The sequence below is a fragment of the Ascidia mentula genome, chromosome 1, assembly GCF_947561715.1.
Source record: "Ascidia mentula chromosome 1, kaAscMent1.1, whole genome shotgun sequence".
NCBI classification, from domain to species: Eukaryota; Metazoa; Chordata; class Ascidiacea; order Phlebobranchia; family Ascidiidae; genus Ascidia; species Ascidia mentula.
The window spans coordinates 27672048-27689291 of NC_138566.1; the positions used below are offsets into that span (position 1 = coordinate 27672048).

At 38.4% G+C, this 17244-nt stretch overlaps 4 protein-coding genes across 4 annotated transcripts; 3 read left to right on the plus strand and 1 right to left on the minus strand.

Moving 5' to 3' along the window:
• The first annotated feature begins 777 nt into the window (after positions 1 to 777).
• On the plus strand, positions 778 to 7959 carry LOC145906497 (cytosolic phospholipase A2-like). The gene is made up of 19 exons (XM_082993932.1): positions 778 to 877; positions 1084 to 1168; positions 1225 to 1502; positions 1887 to 1924; positions 2091 to 2223; positions 2345 to 2481; positions 2612 to 2746; positions 3110 to 3203; positions 3421 to 3535; positions 3765 to 3986; positions 4255 to 4292; positions 4462 to 4579; positions 4778 to 4973; positions 5038 to 5165; positions 5236 to 5325; positions 5405 to 5517; positions 6348 to 6558; positions 7319 to 7458; positions 7526 to 7959. Exons 1-19 carry the CDS (start codon positions 815 to 817, stop codon positions 7592 to 7594), a joined length of 2403 nt encoding a protein of 800 aa, XP_082850058.1. The 5' UTR covers positions 778 to 814; the 3' UTR covers positions 7595 to 7959.
• A 2032-nt stretch (positions 7960 to 9991) lies between these two features.
• Positions 9992 to 10799, plus strand: LOC145891408 (uncharacterized). Its single transcript, XM_082981927.1, has 3 exons — positions 9992 to 10154; positions 10406 to 10531; positions 10624 to 10799. The coding sequence occupies exons 1-3, from the start codon at positions 9992 to 9994 to the stop codon at positions 10797 to 10799; spliced, it is 465 nt and encodes a 154-aa protein (XP_082838053.1).
• Positions 10800 to 11711: 912 nt separating this feature from the next.
• LOC145900867 (cytochrome c1, heme protein, mitochondrial-like) lies at positions 11712 to 14187 on the plus strand. The gene is made up of 8 exons (XM_082988889.1): positions 11712 to 11761; positions 11831 to 12046; positions 12109 to 12260; positions 12409 to 12535; positions 12761 to 12931; positions 13218 to 13365; positions 13625 to 13725; positions 13940 to 14187. The coding sequence occupies exons 2-8, from the start codon at positions 11936 to 11938 to the stop codon at positions 14036 to 14038; spliced, it is 909 nt and encodes a 302-aa protein (XP_082845015.1). The 5' UTR covers positions 11712 to 11761; positions 11831 to 11935; the 3' UTR covers positions 14039 to 14187.
• A 104-nt stretch (positions 14188 to 14291) lies between these two features.
• On the minus strand, positions 14292 to 16402 carry LOC145891424 (sialate:O-sulfotransferase 1-like). The gene is made up of 5 exons (XM_082981928.1): positions 16321 to 16402; positions 16144 to 16249; positions 15316 to 15563; positions 14938 to 15141; positions 14292 to 14870 (listed from the first exon to the last, which is right to left on the minus strand). Exons 1-5 carry the CDS (start codon positions 16400 to 16402, stop codon positions 14419 to 14421), a joined length of 1092 nt encoding a protein of 363 aa, XP_082838054.1. The 3' UTR covers positions 14292 to 14418.
• Between the last annotated feature and the right edge of the window lie 842 nt (positions 16403 to 17244).

A 17244-nucleotide genomic window follows, 5' to 3' on the forward strand; every position in this document is an offset into this window, starting at 1 on the left:
ACAGTTTTTAGGCTTGTTATCATTACCTCCAAGCTCCGCTGAATAAAGAGAATTGTTGCGTCGCGCGAGGTTAGCGCGCGCGCGGAGTTAAATGTTATTGTACTCATCTACAGGGCAAATGCTTGCGGGGTTATTCCACACCAATAAATTTGAACCAAGGTTGTCTAGTTTTGTGGTTTGAAAGCAGAAATGGAAATGAAAAGCCAATATTAACCAACATGTTGGGAGTTCGGTATTAGCAGCAACTCGTTGGGAGTTTTCACGCGTGTTTATCATTACTTTTTTTAGTTGAGGTGAGCGACCGTAATTTCCTGTTGTGAGTTTCTGCAACTCAGGTGTTTTCGGGTTGTTGAGTCTCGTTTGCAGCCGCTGGCAGTGTAGAGCGATCTGCCACCACGAACCGCTGGCCACCAGCATTGATTTGTTCACGTTATCTGTTGACAGCAGATAAATGCCATGCATTTCATTCATACCTTTGATGTAAAAAAAACATTCACTATTTACTCGTGTTCAAGTGTTGTTGTTTGCTGATGTTTTTGTTGGTTTTCAACTTTAAGCTCGTGTTGTTGGTGTGAAAATGTTTATTCTTTTTCGTCGAACGATTCGGGAAGTCCCAAAAAACTTTGTTGTTGTCGCTAACGCGAAAAAGGAAATTGTATTTTAAAAACACTTAAAACAAAAATGTATCGTGCAGCACTGTGTTGTGGGTTAAACTTGAGAGATAAAATGTATTATTCGTGCAATTGTATTCAAAACTTTTTTATTACTAGGTGTTAATTTGAAAGTTTTCATTGATATCTTAAAGTTGTTCAAGATGCCTCTGGAAGATTTAATTCGACTGGAGGAGAAATGGCAACAACTTTTTGACAACGCAGAAGTGGGTTCATAAAGTTTTCCAACTTGTTGTGTTAATATCAATGTAGTATCATATTTGCCCATTAACGTCGTCGCTTTCATAGTTTTGTGCTCGCCAACTTTGTTACAATTTGCAACAATTATGTGAAGATATCAACAAACCAGACGTCGAACTTTGGGTCGTAAATTTTGAGAAAAACTATAACGAGTTTCACCTTTTGCTTTCAGATGAAGTTTGAACCGAGGAAAGTTTTGTCGGTGACAATTCTCCGATGCAGAAATGTTTCGGTCAACTTTCTCAGAGACAAATTGAGTAAGATCCTTACTGGAGTGTTAGATGTTTTAGTTATTTCAACATTTTGATTGCAGTCGACACTCCCGACCCACAATTCCATGTCATCGTTGCGTCATTTCCGAAACCAAACAACTTTCGGACTCATACGAAAAGAAATGCGCCCACTAGCGAGATAAACGAGAAGTTCAACTTCGTTTTCCCGCCTGAATCTAGCCTCAAACAGTCGCAAGAGATAGAGATCAAACTGTACGATGACGACATTGTCTGTCAAACATTCATTGGAAACAAAAAGTTTGATTTTTCTAAATTTGAAATTGGGAAAAGTTATCCTTTGACACTTTCATTCAATGGGGTAAGACATTTTTTTAAGTGGTGTCTCAAGAATTTTTATAATACAACCAAACAGGAAAACCGGTTTCATTTTGCTGTAATTTAAAGACCGCATGTCAAGACTGTTCCAATGCATCCAATCAATCATTTATTCGAGACCATTGATAACAAAGGGGGTGGCATTTATAAAGACAAGCAGAAGCAACTTTGTCATCCTTCTACATATTTCCGAGGCTGAATATTTACAGCTAATAGTTCACGAAATAATTCCATACATAGGTGTTGTTTGAACTACCTGAGAATGAATTATATCAAGGTTGTGCTTTAAATATAAACAATCCAGCATCTGTTCCCATTGTTAATTTTAAGAACACTCTTTTGAAGGTGTTTATTGTATAATTTTCAGCATGGAGAAGTTGACATTGAAACGAAAATAGAAATGAGGTGAATATAAAAATTAAGTAACTTCGGAAAATTCTATTTGACTTTAGTCCATAATTAATAATTAGACAATTGTAATACATTAAAATTGAATGGTCATCATTGTTTAATGACGTTTATTGAAGTGCATTCGACCGTAAATAATCTGCGAATGTAAATTTCGTCACAGATCGAAGCCAGATTTTCGACTCGGTCTCGGACTCCACGAGGATGAGAGAAAATTTCGAATCAAGAGAATCCCGATCGTTTACGAAGCTTTGAAGAATCTGATTGGTCCAGACGCACCACGTGATGTATCTGAGGTATTTAAAAAAGTTACAGGACTGAAACCGGTGAAAAAATCTTGTCCAAGTTTTGTTTTTGTTCATCCCATGAGCAAACTGTATTTTTCCCACACACGTAGTTTTCCGCCATATTTTCCAGACCCCGATAATATCCCTGTGTACATCGGGTGGTGGATACAGGGCTACAGCCGGGATGGCCGGAGTAATGGAAGCGATCAAAGATCACGGACTTCTTGATATTTTCACATACATTGGATCATTGTCTGGATCCGGATGGTTAGAGGCTTCCTCTCATTATCTCCCTTAAATATTTTGAAGCTCTTGTAGTCGTTGAATGACTCTCTGTGTTGAATGACTCTCTGTGTCGAATGACTCTCTGTGTTGAATGACTCTCTGTGTTTCTCAGGTACGTTGAATCCGCTTACTCCAAGAGGGGGGTGAAGGCGAGCGAACAAGAAGAATTCCACGACTTCCTTAAAACCGCGATGACCAAGAATTTTATTCCTTACGCATTCCAACCTTCCAACCACGGCTTGTTCAGGTCGAATCTTGCTTATTGAATCAGTTTAGATTCGCGAGGAATAATTAATATGCGAGTTATTGTTATCCATATGGTTAGTGAGAATTTCCACATAAATTTACTTCACATATAAGAACAAATTCTAATGAAATCGAATGACTTTCGCATCAGGGTTGGCGATGCTTTGGTCCAAACAGCGTCCACTAGCGGAAGTTTATCCAGGAAATAAAACTGCTGAGAAGTTACGGAAATTCCAAAACTTTGTTCAATTCCAGCTTTCAAGCCTTCTCACGATTTTATTAAAATTATATTCGCAAGTGGCTGCTGATCCAACGCAATCCAACTTTCATGAACTTCATTCGAACCGAAATTTGTGTCCCCTAGGAAATATCTGGTGGAGAAGAGGAAGTGGGACCTCCCCCTAACCCTTGTTGATTTCTTCGGATTCGTTGCTGGACTCCTCTTCCTCGGGATAGAGGTTCGTTGCCATGGCCACCTCCGAACAACCAATCATAACGAATGTCCATATTCACATTGTTCCGTGGTGTTACGTCACTGTATTGTCACATTTACACGCTCCATTGATTACTGGAAATTAAAATAATTTCTATGACGACTGAACATAAAATTATGTCAAAAAAAAATCCCCGAGATATCGAGTGAGGGAAATACACACCACGTGACCTTGTATTTAGCGTCTCGATACCTCCCTGTGTGAACTCCAGGATTACATCCAGGACGCATCCCTCCCACTCCCCATCCTCGTCTCTCTCCACGTCAAGAATGACGTCACGGCTTCACAATTCCACGGTGACGTAATTTATACCTTATATTTCTATGAGCGATCGATTTTGCGAAACAAATCTACATCGAATCTTGTTTGGAATCAGTTAAACATAATGAATTGCGCAAATTGTTTTGCCGCCGTATGTTGAGTCAGAGCTCACACTCAAACTTCTACAACAATAACTAATTTTCCCACGTGTATGTGACGTCAACCTTGCTGTGTGAAGTTCTTGCAACAAATTTTCTCCTCCAGCATACTTGGAAAGTTCCCCGTACGAATGTTGTTTCCCTACTTTCGGGATTGGGATGGATCACAATGGTTTTGGAGCACAATGGAATTCTGGAATTAAGGTCCATTGTTACCCGACCACCCCCACCCACTACCACTTGGGGGTGACCGGGTCGGCGTTCGCAATTTACGCGACAACAAACATTGACACAGGGGAGAAGGAGGAGAGGTTGCTTAGTTACGTGGGTAAGAACCTTCTCTCGCTTGATCCTGTTGACCATCGTCTACATATACATACGTCACTGCATATACGTCATAACAGATACGTCACTACATACGTCATTTGTATGTTGCATCGTGTAGTTTTGACAATTAAAAATTCAAAACATATTGTTTGGGTTAAACATGCGTTGTGTTTTAGAAGGAGATGCACAATAACTTGTAGGTCAGCCGTTTAGACTCCCCCTATATTTCCAACAACAACTTTAAGCCTTGTCCGTTTATTTCTTTCCAGATAAAATCAGGTGTCAAAAGCAGAATGAAGGAGATGCGGTGAGAATTTCCTTGAAATATTTTCTCTCTGACAAAAACGTTTAATAAAAACTAGCCAACCGTAACTGCTGTAAAAGGAAACATCATTATTTTATTTATTTATTGTGAGAAGAGCGCAAGAATAAAATTCGGTCACTCTCATTTTGTTAATAGTGAGGTTTATATTTAGTTCGCATCAAAAGAGGAATCGGATGAAGAGAAGATGAAAGATGAGGAAGATCCGGATGGTGATGAGGATGTGGGTAAAGATGAAGACCCGAAATACAAGGAGGAGTCGTCATGGGCCAGTGAGTTTATTTCCATTGTGTCGTGACAGTAGCGTTGAGTGGGGGGGCAGCCTCCTGTGGCACAGTCTCCTGTGTGCCCGGGGTTGTGGGTTCAAACCCCACCGAGGGGGTAGGGATGCCATATTTATGTAAATTAACAAATTTTTTTCCGGAACATTAGAAACATTTCGTGAATTTGAGAACACGAAATACTTTCAGATCGACTCAAACAAAGGATCCAGGATTTACTTTATGGATGCCAAAATCGCGATCAACGTCACAAAGGAAAGGTTCGTAATGAAAACCGTGAACAACAAAGTACGTCTCACGATCATGGAAGTGACCGTGATATGAACATGGAATGGGAAATGAGCAACGACAACGAGGGTCACGATGGTTTGATTAAACGTTTCATGTTCGTGAGATATTTCATTATCACATGATCAGGCATGTTTCATGATTAATATTTCGTGATACAGGGATTCATTCGTGACGTCGCGTGACAGTTTGTTAGGAAGAACCGGGAAAGCTTTCAACTTCAGTTTAAATTTCAACGAGTTGAAGGCTTTTCACATGTCTCCCTGTGGGGAAATCCCCCAATACGGACGTATGAAAATATTTTCTTAAGATTTCTATGTGAGACCTCACCAAGGTAAAGTTTATTTTTTCTCGTTAAGCTGACAAACAAGAACTGATGGACTTGATTGGTGGAAAATCCAAGCAGAAGATGTCAACCCGAAAGAGAACGATTTCATTGGTTGACGCAGGTGGGCGTGGTCAGAAGCGGTGGTTTGAGTTTTTACAACATTTTCTTGTTCGTAACAAACTCTTTCCCACCAACATTAGGTTTATACAACAACATTCCCGGGGTAATTCTGCTCCGACCTCAACGCACGACTGATTTCATGTTGGTCGTTGATTTCTCATCTCAACCTTCAGATGAGGAGTTCTTCCACTTGGTGAGGAATCCGCTTTCCTGCTTTAAAGTCAATACAAACCTTGCCCTTCCACCAAACTAAGTTGTTGAGTCTTTATACATAATCTTTTATTCTACAATATAAATATATACCCTGATTATCAGCAACAAGATACTGATGAAGTACAACTACCGTATTTTACGGACCATAAGGCGCAACTTAAATCCTTTTTTTTCCTCATAAATTGATCGTGCGCCTTATAAGCCGGTGCGCCTAATGTATGGATCAATTAGTGCTTTATTGCCTACACTCAAAACCAGTACCGATACTATTATAAATAAACCACCGTCTTACACAATAAACTACGGTAAAAGCAACTAGCAACTGTGATATTCATACTATTGTGACTTGCTTACATTTATTACGTAACAAGTTTTTGTTTAATGAGCTTTACACGGTAACCCATACTCCTTAAAATACGTTGCGTTCTATAGCCCGGTGCGCCTTATGTATGAACAAAACACTAATCAAAGCAATTTATTGACAGTGCGCCTTATAATCGGGTGCGCCTTATGGTCCGTAAAATACGGTACCTTCACACACATATCTATATATTACACCACATAAGATCTAAGCATGCGCCCAAACTCATACGTGATTTCAACAATTTAAGATTCGAAAATCTTTTAGTGAATAATCTCCTGTTTGTTTGTTATCCATGACGATTTTGACGTCACACAAATGTTGTAAAACTTGTTTCATGATCAACAGATGTAGGTTTGGTCACGTGACAAGAAATTATTAACAAAATACTGGTTCCGGTTGAGTAGTGAACTCGGGAAATTAATCGAATAAATCCCGGATTTTATCAGGAATTGTTCGCCACCGCCGCCCACGCGTGGAGGGAGGGACTCAAATTTCCTCATGTCGACTTCAAGAAGATCAGCGGTCTTCCCCCCACTGAATGTCTCGTGTTTGATGACGAGGGTGACGACTTGTGTCCAATCGTTGTGTGGATAACGCTCGCCAACCGGAAATTCACCAAGTTGAACGATTTCAAACCGAGAAGCGGATTTAAACATGGTCGGTATTATCGCGTTCCGTCGGTATTATCGCGTTCCAAATTTATCTTTAATTTTCTTTGAAGTAATGGATAGGTTGCCATGGAGACATTCACAATCTAAACACGTAGCCAATGACGATTTCTGTAATAAATCCTAGGTCGTTTGTTTCACAAAGTTTCCAATTGATTTATATTTCTTCATGGCCTGTACACATCATCAGTATTGCTCAAAAACATATTCAAAACCAACATCAGCATTGTATGTCGATCACGTGCTTCCATACTCACACTTTACCTCCATAGCTTCGGTGCAAACATTACAACATGCAGACTCGGCAACAATTATTAACATTTAAATTTTTGTGGTTGCCTCTTTCTCCCTCGAATTCCCACGCGTCATGACGTGTAAATAGGTTCTTATCATTTACTTACTCCGGATGAGGCGACGTTATTTGCATGGCGGTAATGAAGAGTAATTCGTTTTGCGATTAAACAAATTAAGTTGGTGGCGATTAATTATCGGTTGATTGGTGTCGGTCTGTGATGTTCCCAAACCTTGGAACTCACAAAACTGAAAGCGAAACCTTGGAAAAAGTTTGTAAATCTTTTTACCCAGCAAATTATTTGATCGTGTAACAGTCGGGAGACTTTGTTTAAATATTGGTAAAATTATCAGAGGATCATACGATGTTATAAACCCAATCATATCATGTGATGTTATAAACCCAATCCTATCATGTGATGTTATAAACTTAATCATATCATGTGATTTTCTTTAAGATTCCACGAAAACCAATTTCAATGACTTCTCAGTGTTCGGCCCCAAATCTCTTTTCACAACTTTCAGGATGGGTTACAACGAACTTGACTACGAAAGGTTGAAGGAATTGATGTATTTCAACGTCAGTAGTAACATAGAGGTAACCACGTGTAATTGCTACACTTGGCTTCGATCGATTTGTTTAACAAACAAATCCTCAACTTCAGGTTATCAAGGAGGCGATGATTAAGGCGGTTGCAAAAAGAAAAAGGAGAATCCAGCGCTACGGATCTTAGTTTTTTAGTTTCTGAAACTTTGCTCATTTCACAACATTTGCTACAAATGCCCGTTCCAACTTTCCACATGTTTATTAGAAATTCCTGTTGCTGTCGGGCATATTCCTATTTAAAATGTTCCGCTCATCTGGCATAAAATCTACCCTCTGTATTTCTTCGACGTTTCGTCTGCCATGCGCGGCGAGTTTAAACAAAATATAAACACGTTTATTTTATGCCAGGAGAAAAGTACGTTTATTTCATGTTGTTTAACTCCAGTCTCTATTCGTTAATCCGAGTTCACCCAGAAAGTTTTTGGAAGTAATTGTGATCGTGTTTTGTTTCATTTCCAAACAATCGGCGCTTGCTCCTTTTAATAAGTTTGATTGGGGATATTTCAACGTTTTGATCACAGTCTCCAACTATAAGGTGGGAATTACTTCCATTTATTGTGTAATTACCCCGTCCGCAACCTCGAGGATCGACACGTGCCCTCGCATGGAGTGAAGGGCGCCAACCAATTTGCAACACCGGTTATTTAGCGGATATCGAAGTTGTTTTGGTTCGGGCAGCTCAGTGTTACCGAGGTGACGATCTGTTGCTGGACACGAAGGAATTTTTAATATTTCAGCTTTTGTCAAAAGAGCTTTTTCTGCGGTTCCGTAAAATTACCAGGTGTTAAAATTAAATTTAACGTGCGGTCATCCGCTATTGATTCCCATGATAATTTGACGGATGATTTGTGAAAAACGGTCGTGGGTAATTGAGGATACATCAGGCAGAAGTTCGCAAGCCTGACAGTGAGAAGCAGTGAGAAGTTATAAAGAATGGGAGTTGATGGGGTTTGTATAAACATAGAGAAATGTTTTTGCTTCAACAACAGCACAGGGGTTAATTTGAGCGTTTAATATTTCGAGTCCTGAGGTTTGTAAATTTAGCTTGCGTCACATTAAGTTTTAAGATCAGGTGGAATACGAAAGCTTGAAACTTAACTGATAAGAGTTTGATGCTTTAAAGAAAACCTTTATCTTTTTTCTCATAACGACAATTATTTTACACCATTAACTAATATATAGGCGTGACAATAAGTGTGGGGGTGTTCCCGCTATCTTGGAGAAGGTTTGAGCTTTAGCAGATTTGAGGTGTTGCTTCATTTGCATAATAACCATGTTTCCCAAGTATTTTCTGTCGTGGAGAAACTCCTATTGTTTTCTACGGGCGTCAACCATTGTGTGCGTTATATAACACAGGTCTTATGTGGTCAGGAAAAGCTTATGTCGCTTTGTTTTCAAAACTTGAAAGCATGGAATTGTTTCAGTTTACTTGAGGTTGTTTGAAAGATTGTCGAATCGACAACTGCATTATTTGACACCAGTTGGAAAAATTTTTTTTTTGACACCAGTTAGAAAAATGTGTAGCGCTATTTTAAGGATGCAGCTTTCAGTTTCTGGAATAAACACATTCAGAATCTGGTTGCTTGACTCGCGTGGTGTTATAAGAACAGTCGTTTCTTTTGAAAAGTATTTTGTAAAAATTTAAACGAAGGCTTTTTTGTTTTAGGTGAATTTAGCGACTGCTTCTGTGACGATATTTTTTAAAAGAAGGAAAATTTCCACGTTCATATGAAGGTACAACATGTAATCAACAAAACTATTGGTGTCATTGTGTACGTTTATCTGCCCGGATTGAAACATGGATCCACATTACATTCTTAACATCGTACAACCTTCAAACACGATAACCCAACATTTTTAGCCAGAACTCGACCCAATAGTGAACTTACTTCGTGGATAATTTATGGCACATAACATAAAAGTCTTCCAACACGATTCGTGCGTTGAATTTAAAAATTACATTTACTTGTTGGGTAATTTGGACTTTCAAGATAATATCTGAATTGTCCTCGTCTGGCACTTTTTAAGAAGACTAACTTTTGTATTATTTCGCGAGTAACCCTCACTTTATCAGAAAACTGAACGGCACATTTCATAATTTGAAGATAATATCTTTAATAAGTAATGCAACAGCAAGCATAACCGCACCCAAGTCACTTATGAATGTTTTACTGCAAACAGACATCAGCAATATCAACCTTAAACTTTGTAACATCCCCTCCCATCCTCCATCTCCCGTAATAGCTCCTAATTTTAAATGTGTTTATGCAAATGACCTTCCCATAATGACCTGCTCTTTTCCACAGATGCAAATCGTCGCCATTATCGCGCTTTGTGCGCTCACAATCACCACCTCTGTGACGGTAATAATGGCTTTGCAATGTTTCCACCTGAGTTGTTGCATAATAGTTTGGTTCAATGTTTGCTGGGAAATTTTTGTGTAACACTTTGATGAGGTTGTTAAACAACATACACATGTAGAATTCAACCGCATGACCTTTAAACTGACCTTTAGGGCCTGACAATGGAGCAATGCATGCAACCAGAATACAACCAACTAACTTCGTGTCAGCTGGCGCTAAACAATCCTCAACTACTGAAAGAATTCTCGAATCAAGTCAACGGTGGATTGACGACAACATTATTACAACGAACGACGTCCGTCGTTTCTCAGTTCAAATTATACGGTTTGTGGCTGCGTTTGTTGCAAACTAATGAGAAATTTTTAAATAAAACTAACGACCCTTGCTTAAGTTGGAGACTATAATGCCTAATATTTTAAACAAGGGTATAGCAAGATATTTCATCTTCATGCTCTGACATACTTCTGTTCATTGGTCAAAAAATTAGCAAAATTTTCTATTATTCTGGGTCAATTGTAAAACAGCTGATCACCGAATCGGGATCAAACTTCCACGTTTAAACTTGTGGTTTATAGCAGCGACATCTGGTGGTGGCTCAACGACAGTCAGTCGGTGTTCGAGTTGGTTTATATCACGTGACTTGCTTCTTTACGCCCGGGAATGGATGACAAATGATCTCTACGAACTTTTCCAAGACCCAGGTACGAACACCAGAAAACTAAAACATTTTTTTTTTTCATTATACACAAATAGAACATCCATATTTCCAACAATCTATTTCATGTTTTTTCAGCAAGCACTGGAGGGCAGTTGTATTCAGTGAGCTGCAGAGCCGACCATTATATCAAACATTCTTGTTCCACAAGCTTCGTCGTCTCCTACCTGCCTGTTTTCATTTGGAACCAAAAATCTCTCTCTGTGGGGAAAAAGTTTATCCGGAGACCAGTTGACTGCTTGCAGTACAAATAATTTCTGACGTCACTATTACAGTGACGTGTTCATTCTGTGACCGAACTTTTAAAATTTTTATGTTTTTATTTTGACGAACCGATAAAGACACAAAGAACGTTTGTGCCTGAGCAAAAAAAACGGATGCGTTTTGTTTAAAAACTTGCCAATGTTGAGTTCAGGGAGGGAAAAACAAAGCGTAATATTATTTGTTTGTTGACATTTATTTGTACAGTTTGCTTCTCCATATCTTATTTGTGGTGCTCTTTTTACACAAAGTTCGCAAGCCGAATTGCATTTTAATGAATTCTGTTATTTTATTTCTTTTTTTATTTTGCTTTTCTGGTTTAACCAAGTTGACGTGGCATGATCATCATGTTAAAATTTTTAACCCAAAGATAAAAAGTATTAAAATTTTTTTTTGAAGGAAGGTCGATTTGTCAGTGTAGAAAAGCAAAACAATATGCTAACTTTATCTTTAACAGAGGTAAAGTGCAAATTTGTCGGAAAACTGTCTGGTAAAATAACACAATTTCTTCAAGAAACGGCACACAAAAGCAAAATAGTTTTGCTTTGTCTCAGATAGTTGTAACATGATGTCTGAAATTACATGAATCCAATATTTTAATTATTTTGCAAACTTGTTCGTGTATTTTTGGCAAACCGGCGTTTTCATCTGATTTTTATTTCTATGCAAAGTAGAGTTTGTCCTTGCAAACATTTTCCTGTCAATCACAGTTATTTTCAGATAGTAATTATGTAAAATGGATGGTTTGAAGCAAATTTTTTGAAAAATTCAAAAGTATTATGTCCCTAAATTTTCATGTTATTAAGTTAAGCTTCAGCATTAAAAATCAGTTTAGAAATTGAGAAAAGCGAATCTCCAAATATGTTTGCTTAAAACTCTGTCGATCTGGAATATGAAACTGGGTCGGAAGATTTGGATTTCTGGTTTTAGTAACTTCGTGAATTGAAACTTTGAGGTTAGTTGTAATTTATGTGTAGTTGTTGTCTTCGCTGAAAAGTGTTGGAAAAATAGTTTTATTTTTCAGGGTGTTAAAACAACTCGTTGCCAAATGCTTTAAATCTGTTTGCTGATTGCCAAGGACTACGTGCTGAATTTTTTGTTGGAATATTCTGTACAGACCTTGGCCAAAATGTCATCCGCTTTAGTCAAAAGTTTAAGTTCAAAGCACCTCCTTCTAGTTCAACGTTATCGAAATATACAGAAACACCAAATTTCTAATTTTTCAAAAACAAAAAAAGTTGTAAGTAGCAATTACTGGCAAATGGTTTGAAGCAACAGAAATGTAATTTTGTTTTCTTTCAGCTAATTGGCGGTTCAACATTATTGGGCACTGCTGGTGCTATTGCAGCAACAATAGCTGTGGGGCATACGGCAAAAGCATCTGAAGATGAAATCCACCCACCTTCATATGCTTGGGAGCACAGATCACATTTATCAACACTGGATAGAGCAAGGTGCAAAAATTATTGGTTGGATCAAAATTGTATAAAGGTGTTTTTTATGACTGCAATCTGGGCAAAGAAGTGTCCCATAAAAGACATTTTTTCATTTTAGATGTGATTTGTTCTCTGTTAGCCTCCAATTATTGTGTATTTTTTGCAGTGTAAGAAGAGGATTCCAAGTTTACCAGCAAGTTTGCGCTGCTTGTCACAGTTTGAAATACATCGCCTTCCGTAACCTTGTGGGTAACTCCCACACAGAGGAAGAAGCGAAGGCACTTGCTGCTGAGGTAAATTGTCGTGCTTTTCGCCTGTACACCGAACTGAAAAATTTCTCCTGGAAAACAAACATCTTTATTATTTACTGTTGTGTGAAAATAATTACGTCTGGGGATTGTCACAAAGGAATAGAAATGAAACTTTAAGAACCAATTCATCCAACTCTGTATTGTATCACTATATTTATAAATAATGACCCTTTATAAAAGTCCCCAATGAAAGATGTTGTTGGTTAGGTCCTGGTTGAGGACGGCCCGGATGAGAATGGAAAGATGTTCAAAAGACCTGGAAAGCTTTCTGATTACATGCCAGCTCCTTACAAAAATGATGAGGAGGCAAGGAAGGCAAACAATGGAGCTCTTCCACCTGATCTTAGTCAGATCGTGCTTGGAAGGCACGGAGAAGAGGTATAACATGTTGTTATTGATTGAGTATAGCAATACTTATTTCAGTCTTCGTAATAGTACGATGTAATTGAGAATTTCTGATGTAAATGAGCTTTTCTGTTTTTCCAACAAATTTGTTGCGCTTGCTTCCAAAAGGAAAGAATATTGCAATAAATTTACACAAAAACTTTTGTTTATTTCTGGACAATTTACACGAACTATTTACAATCATTTATTTAAAAATCATCAAATTTAATATAAAAGTATTACAGGCTGTTTGTATTTAATTCTCATGCATTGGGTATAGGATTACATCTTCTCATTGTTGACTGGATATTACGATCCACCAGAGGGAGTAGAGATTGCAGAGGGTCAATATTTTAATGCCTACTTTCCTGGTCAAGCTATTGGAATGGCCCAAGCTCTCTACAATGAAATCATAGAGTATGAAGACGGTATGTGATGTAAAAGTCGAACTAGAATGTATTTAAATTTGCTTTCGGTCTTTAGAGGTTGCTTTATTTTGTCTTGAAGGTCAATAAAAAAGTTGAAAAAAATAAAACATAAAGTAATTGAAATGACATACTTTGGAATGTTTATTGCTTCATGGAGCTGTGGTGTTCAATGTGGAAATGCAAACTAATTATTATAACCCCCTCCCCTTTTACCCAACATACTTGCACATGTGACAGATTGTGTATAAATATGATACAGGAACCCCAGCAACTCAGAGCCAGCTCGCTAAAGATGTTTCGACCTTCTTACGATGGACAAGTGAACCTCATCATGATACTAGAAAATTATATGGATTCAGGGTTTGTGTGAATTAACATACATTGGAGCAATAAAATAAATTTTAAGGGTTTCAAGTAAAATAAAGTTAAAGTTACCCCAAGATTTAAATAAAAGTACTGAGAATTTGTGCCAAACAAAAAATTTCACCCTGTGAAAGTTTTTTAAATTTATTTTTAACATTTTGTGGCAAGTATATTTTCATAAACTCATCTGAATGTGCATTTATTGTTTCAGACCGTTATTTTTATGGCAATCTTTATGCCTCTGATATGGTATCACAAGAAGAGGGTGTTCAGCATGATTAAAAGCAAGAAGATTGCCTACAAAGCATGATTTTTGGTGCAACTAAAACTTTCCGTTTCGAAACTTTACGTAGATTGAAATATTCTATGGCTAAACAGAATTGAAATCTCTTTTTGTAAGCCCACCGGTGTACTGTTCCATTTTAAATTATTCTCAAATTAAAATTCAAAATTGTTTGTCTTTACTTTGAACAGAGACTCAACAGTTTTGTTTATTTGCGTTTTTTAACAAGATGTTGTCGCTACAGGCTACAATACCAGGAATCCCAAAGTAGACCACAAGCAGCTTGGGACGTGTTTATTTAAATGCATACATTTTAGTCCGATTTTATAATTATTTAAAAATGACTTTTTGGGTAAAATTTAGCATCTTCCGCCTCTCCCAAGTTTCAATTTAAAACAATGACAATTTCACATTTTTGCTTTGACGTTTTTCGTTTCGATCACACTGACCCCTTCACCCTTGCTCGTGTCAATAACAGCCACTTTGTCACGTGGTTCACGTTCGTAGTTCTTCGGAAATTCTCGGCAACCTTCGCAATTTTTCGTTTCCAATTCTTTCCGAACTTCGACAATCGCTTTGTTCACCAAAGCAGTAAGTCCTGACGAGTAAATTCGAGAAGACGAGTTGGCGGGAGTTCGTCGAAATAACTCGAAATCTTCGGTCAACAAACAAACGAGTCGCGATTCGAAAGATTGAAGATGAAAACCGGCAAATTCTAGAATTTTTACAATTTGCTTTTCAATCGAATTTTTCATCAAGTCCTCAAAATATACGACGAGAAGGGGAATTCCCGACCTGGCAACACGCAGAGCGGACGATTTCCATTGGTCGAGAAGTGGGATGACGTATTTTGACCAATCTGGAAAGCAAACGTTTGCATTTAATTGTGATTCACTTTGCAGCAACATTGTTACTGTCTGAACCACCTCTGTTAGCAAAGGCCTCGGGTAGCGCGCGACCAATATGATTATTCGAATTCCTTCGGTTAAATTCGGCGACGAGAGAATCGAACGGATTTCTCACAAGGAGAATGATCTTCTTGTACTTCTGGAGACTCTGAATCTTGTCCAAGTACAAATGATCCTTCACTGCCACAGTTTTGTTCAAGGGTGAAAACTCACCCAGGAAACCTTTAAAAAGGAGAGGTTGTTGGTTCGAGTCCCAATCGCGACTACATATTGTTTTCGTGCTAATGCCACGCTAAATCGTCCACCGCAAACGAATTAATCTACTGCAAAATAACCAGGCTATTGATAGTAGAATCATTACATACGTTATCATTGATGACGTAACAAACTACTGACCCTGTATAAAGAGTTCCTTTTCATTGTACATGCTTCCTGTATAAACTCCAGATGTTGCTTCGATCATCTGACGTAACCACGTGTTCCCAGAACCAGGGAAGCTTACAAGGCCGACTCTGGGCCGATTTACCGATGAAAAGCTCTTTGCACCACATTGTGGCTCGTAAACCCAAGTTCTCCACACCGCATGGTGACGCGCTAAACCACCAGAGCACTTGGCATCATCGGTTCGTTTCAGCGACAAAAATCTAAACGAACCAACTTAATGTTTTACAAGTGATGACATTTCACAAGTGATGGCGTATCTCAGTTACAGTTGACGTCACAAGCAGAATTACTCAGCATTAATCCGAATGCAAAAGCATTCACTCCCACGTGACAAAGAAGCCAATGGAAATCCTTTATTCTCACACGTGATCAAGCACATTATGACGTCACTGGTATAAATAGAAACATGAATTCTCGAAGAGGCGAAAAAGCATCCGACAAATTTGTACTTCGTTAAATCTGCTGTGAAAAAATTAAACAGCTTTGCAATGCTTGTGGTTGTTACCTCGACAACGTTCTAATGCTACTGTGATGTCATAATAATACCTTTGTCGCAGTTGTTAAAAATAAACGAGATTTTTTCGGCTCTTTTTAAGTGTGTCACTCGCTCGTGGGCGGTAGAGAGCAATGAATGACCACATAAACACATGTCTGTTACGTCATAAGAAGCCAAACGGAATTTTCTGAAAATATTTAGTTTATGATCAAACAAATAATAAAGGACTTAATACACGAGTAACCAATGTTTCAGATAAATATATAATTGAAAATACTTGTGACCTTTTATAACATTCCTCAATACATTGGTGGGAATCCCGCATCACACCGTATGACACAGGTTGTATCAGAACACTCGAATTCCCGCCGAAACTTCCCACACGTTGCACTGAAAATAACCACAATAAATGACATCCCGTTCAACTACATGTAGACGTGAAGGGTCCTCATATTTCTCACCTTTGCACGGAAGTGACGACGTTGTGCGTGACGAAACCGGAACACGTGACAAAGAGAAGTAGAGAGCCACTTGCGTTGTCATGACGACGGCAATGAGGAAGAGAGGGCAAAGGGTAGCGCGACACCTGGTGGTTTTCATGGAACTTTTTATATATTTTTTCATCGAACAAGTTTAATATTTTTCTTCTTACGTTGTTTCTAGATAAAAGTGGGTCACTCACATTTTATGAAATTTTTCCAAATTTATTTAATTTCTGACATGGTTATTTCTACAAATATGCGCGTATTTGAACCTGTTTTTGCGCAACAACCCCCAAAGAATTTTCCCGCCCATGATCAATAACAGAGTCAGCTCAAAGTTCGCCAGTAAGGGGTTGTAGTCACCATACAGACATGGGTAGAACTGATAGTGGGCGTCCAAAGATCGCTTTCGAAATCTGCATTAAGTATTCTCTACACTAGGAAAGTTGGATGAAAGCATCCCTTCGCACGAACTCTGTGTACTTTTTACCTCGCTCAAATATTTCAAACTGCGGAAACGTCAATTTAACTTGGAATATCACGGAGATTCTGGTTCTGTCATAATCTGCTTCTGGTTTTACTTTTGTGCGTTGGCTACAGAGCGTGGGAACATCCGCATGGCTTGCCGGAAGTCGACGAGCCACGTCATTCAAACCGTTGACACGTGACAAGATTATACGAAGCAAAATCGCGACATTTCAGTACGAGAATTTCGAGTTCGAGGTGTGCATGAAACAGTTGGAACTTATTTAGCATTGTGACATCACAACATATATTCCAGTTTATAATATTTGTGATATCGTGGCCCTTGTTTCCATAGAAACGAGTCCCCGCATTCTCCCCAACACATTTCTGACGTCACTTTTTGTTTCTTTCCCTCACACTTTCCACAAGCCGAATCAA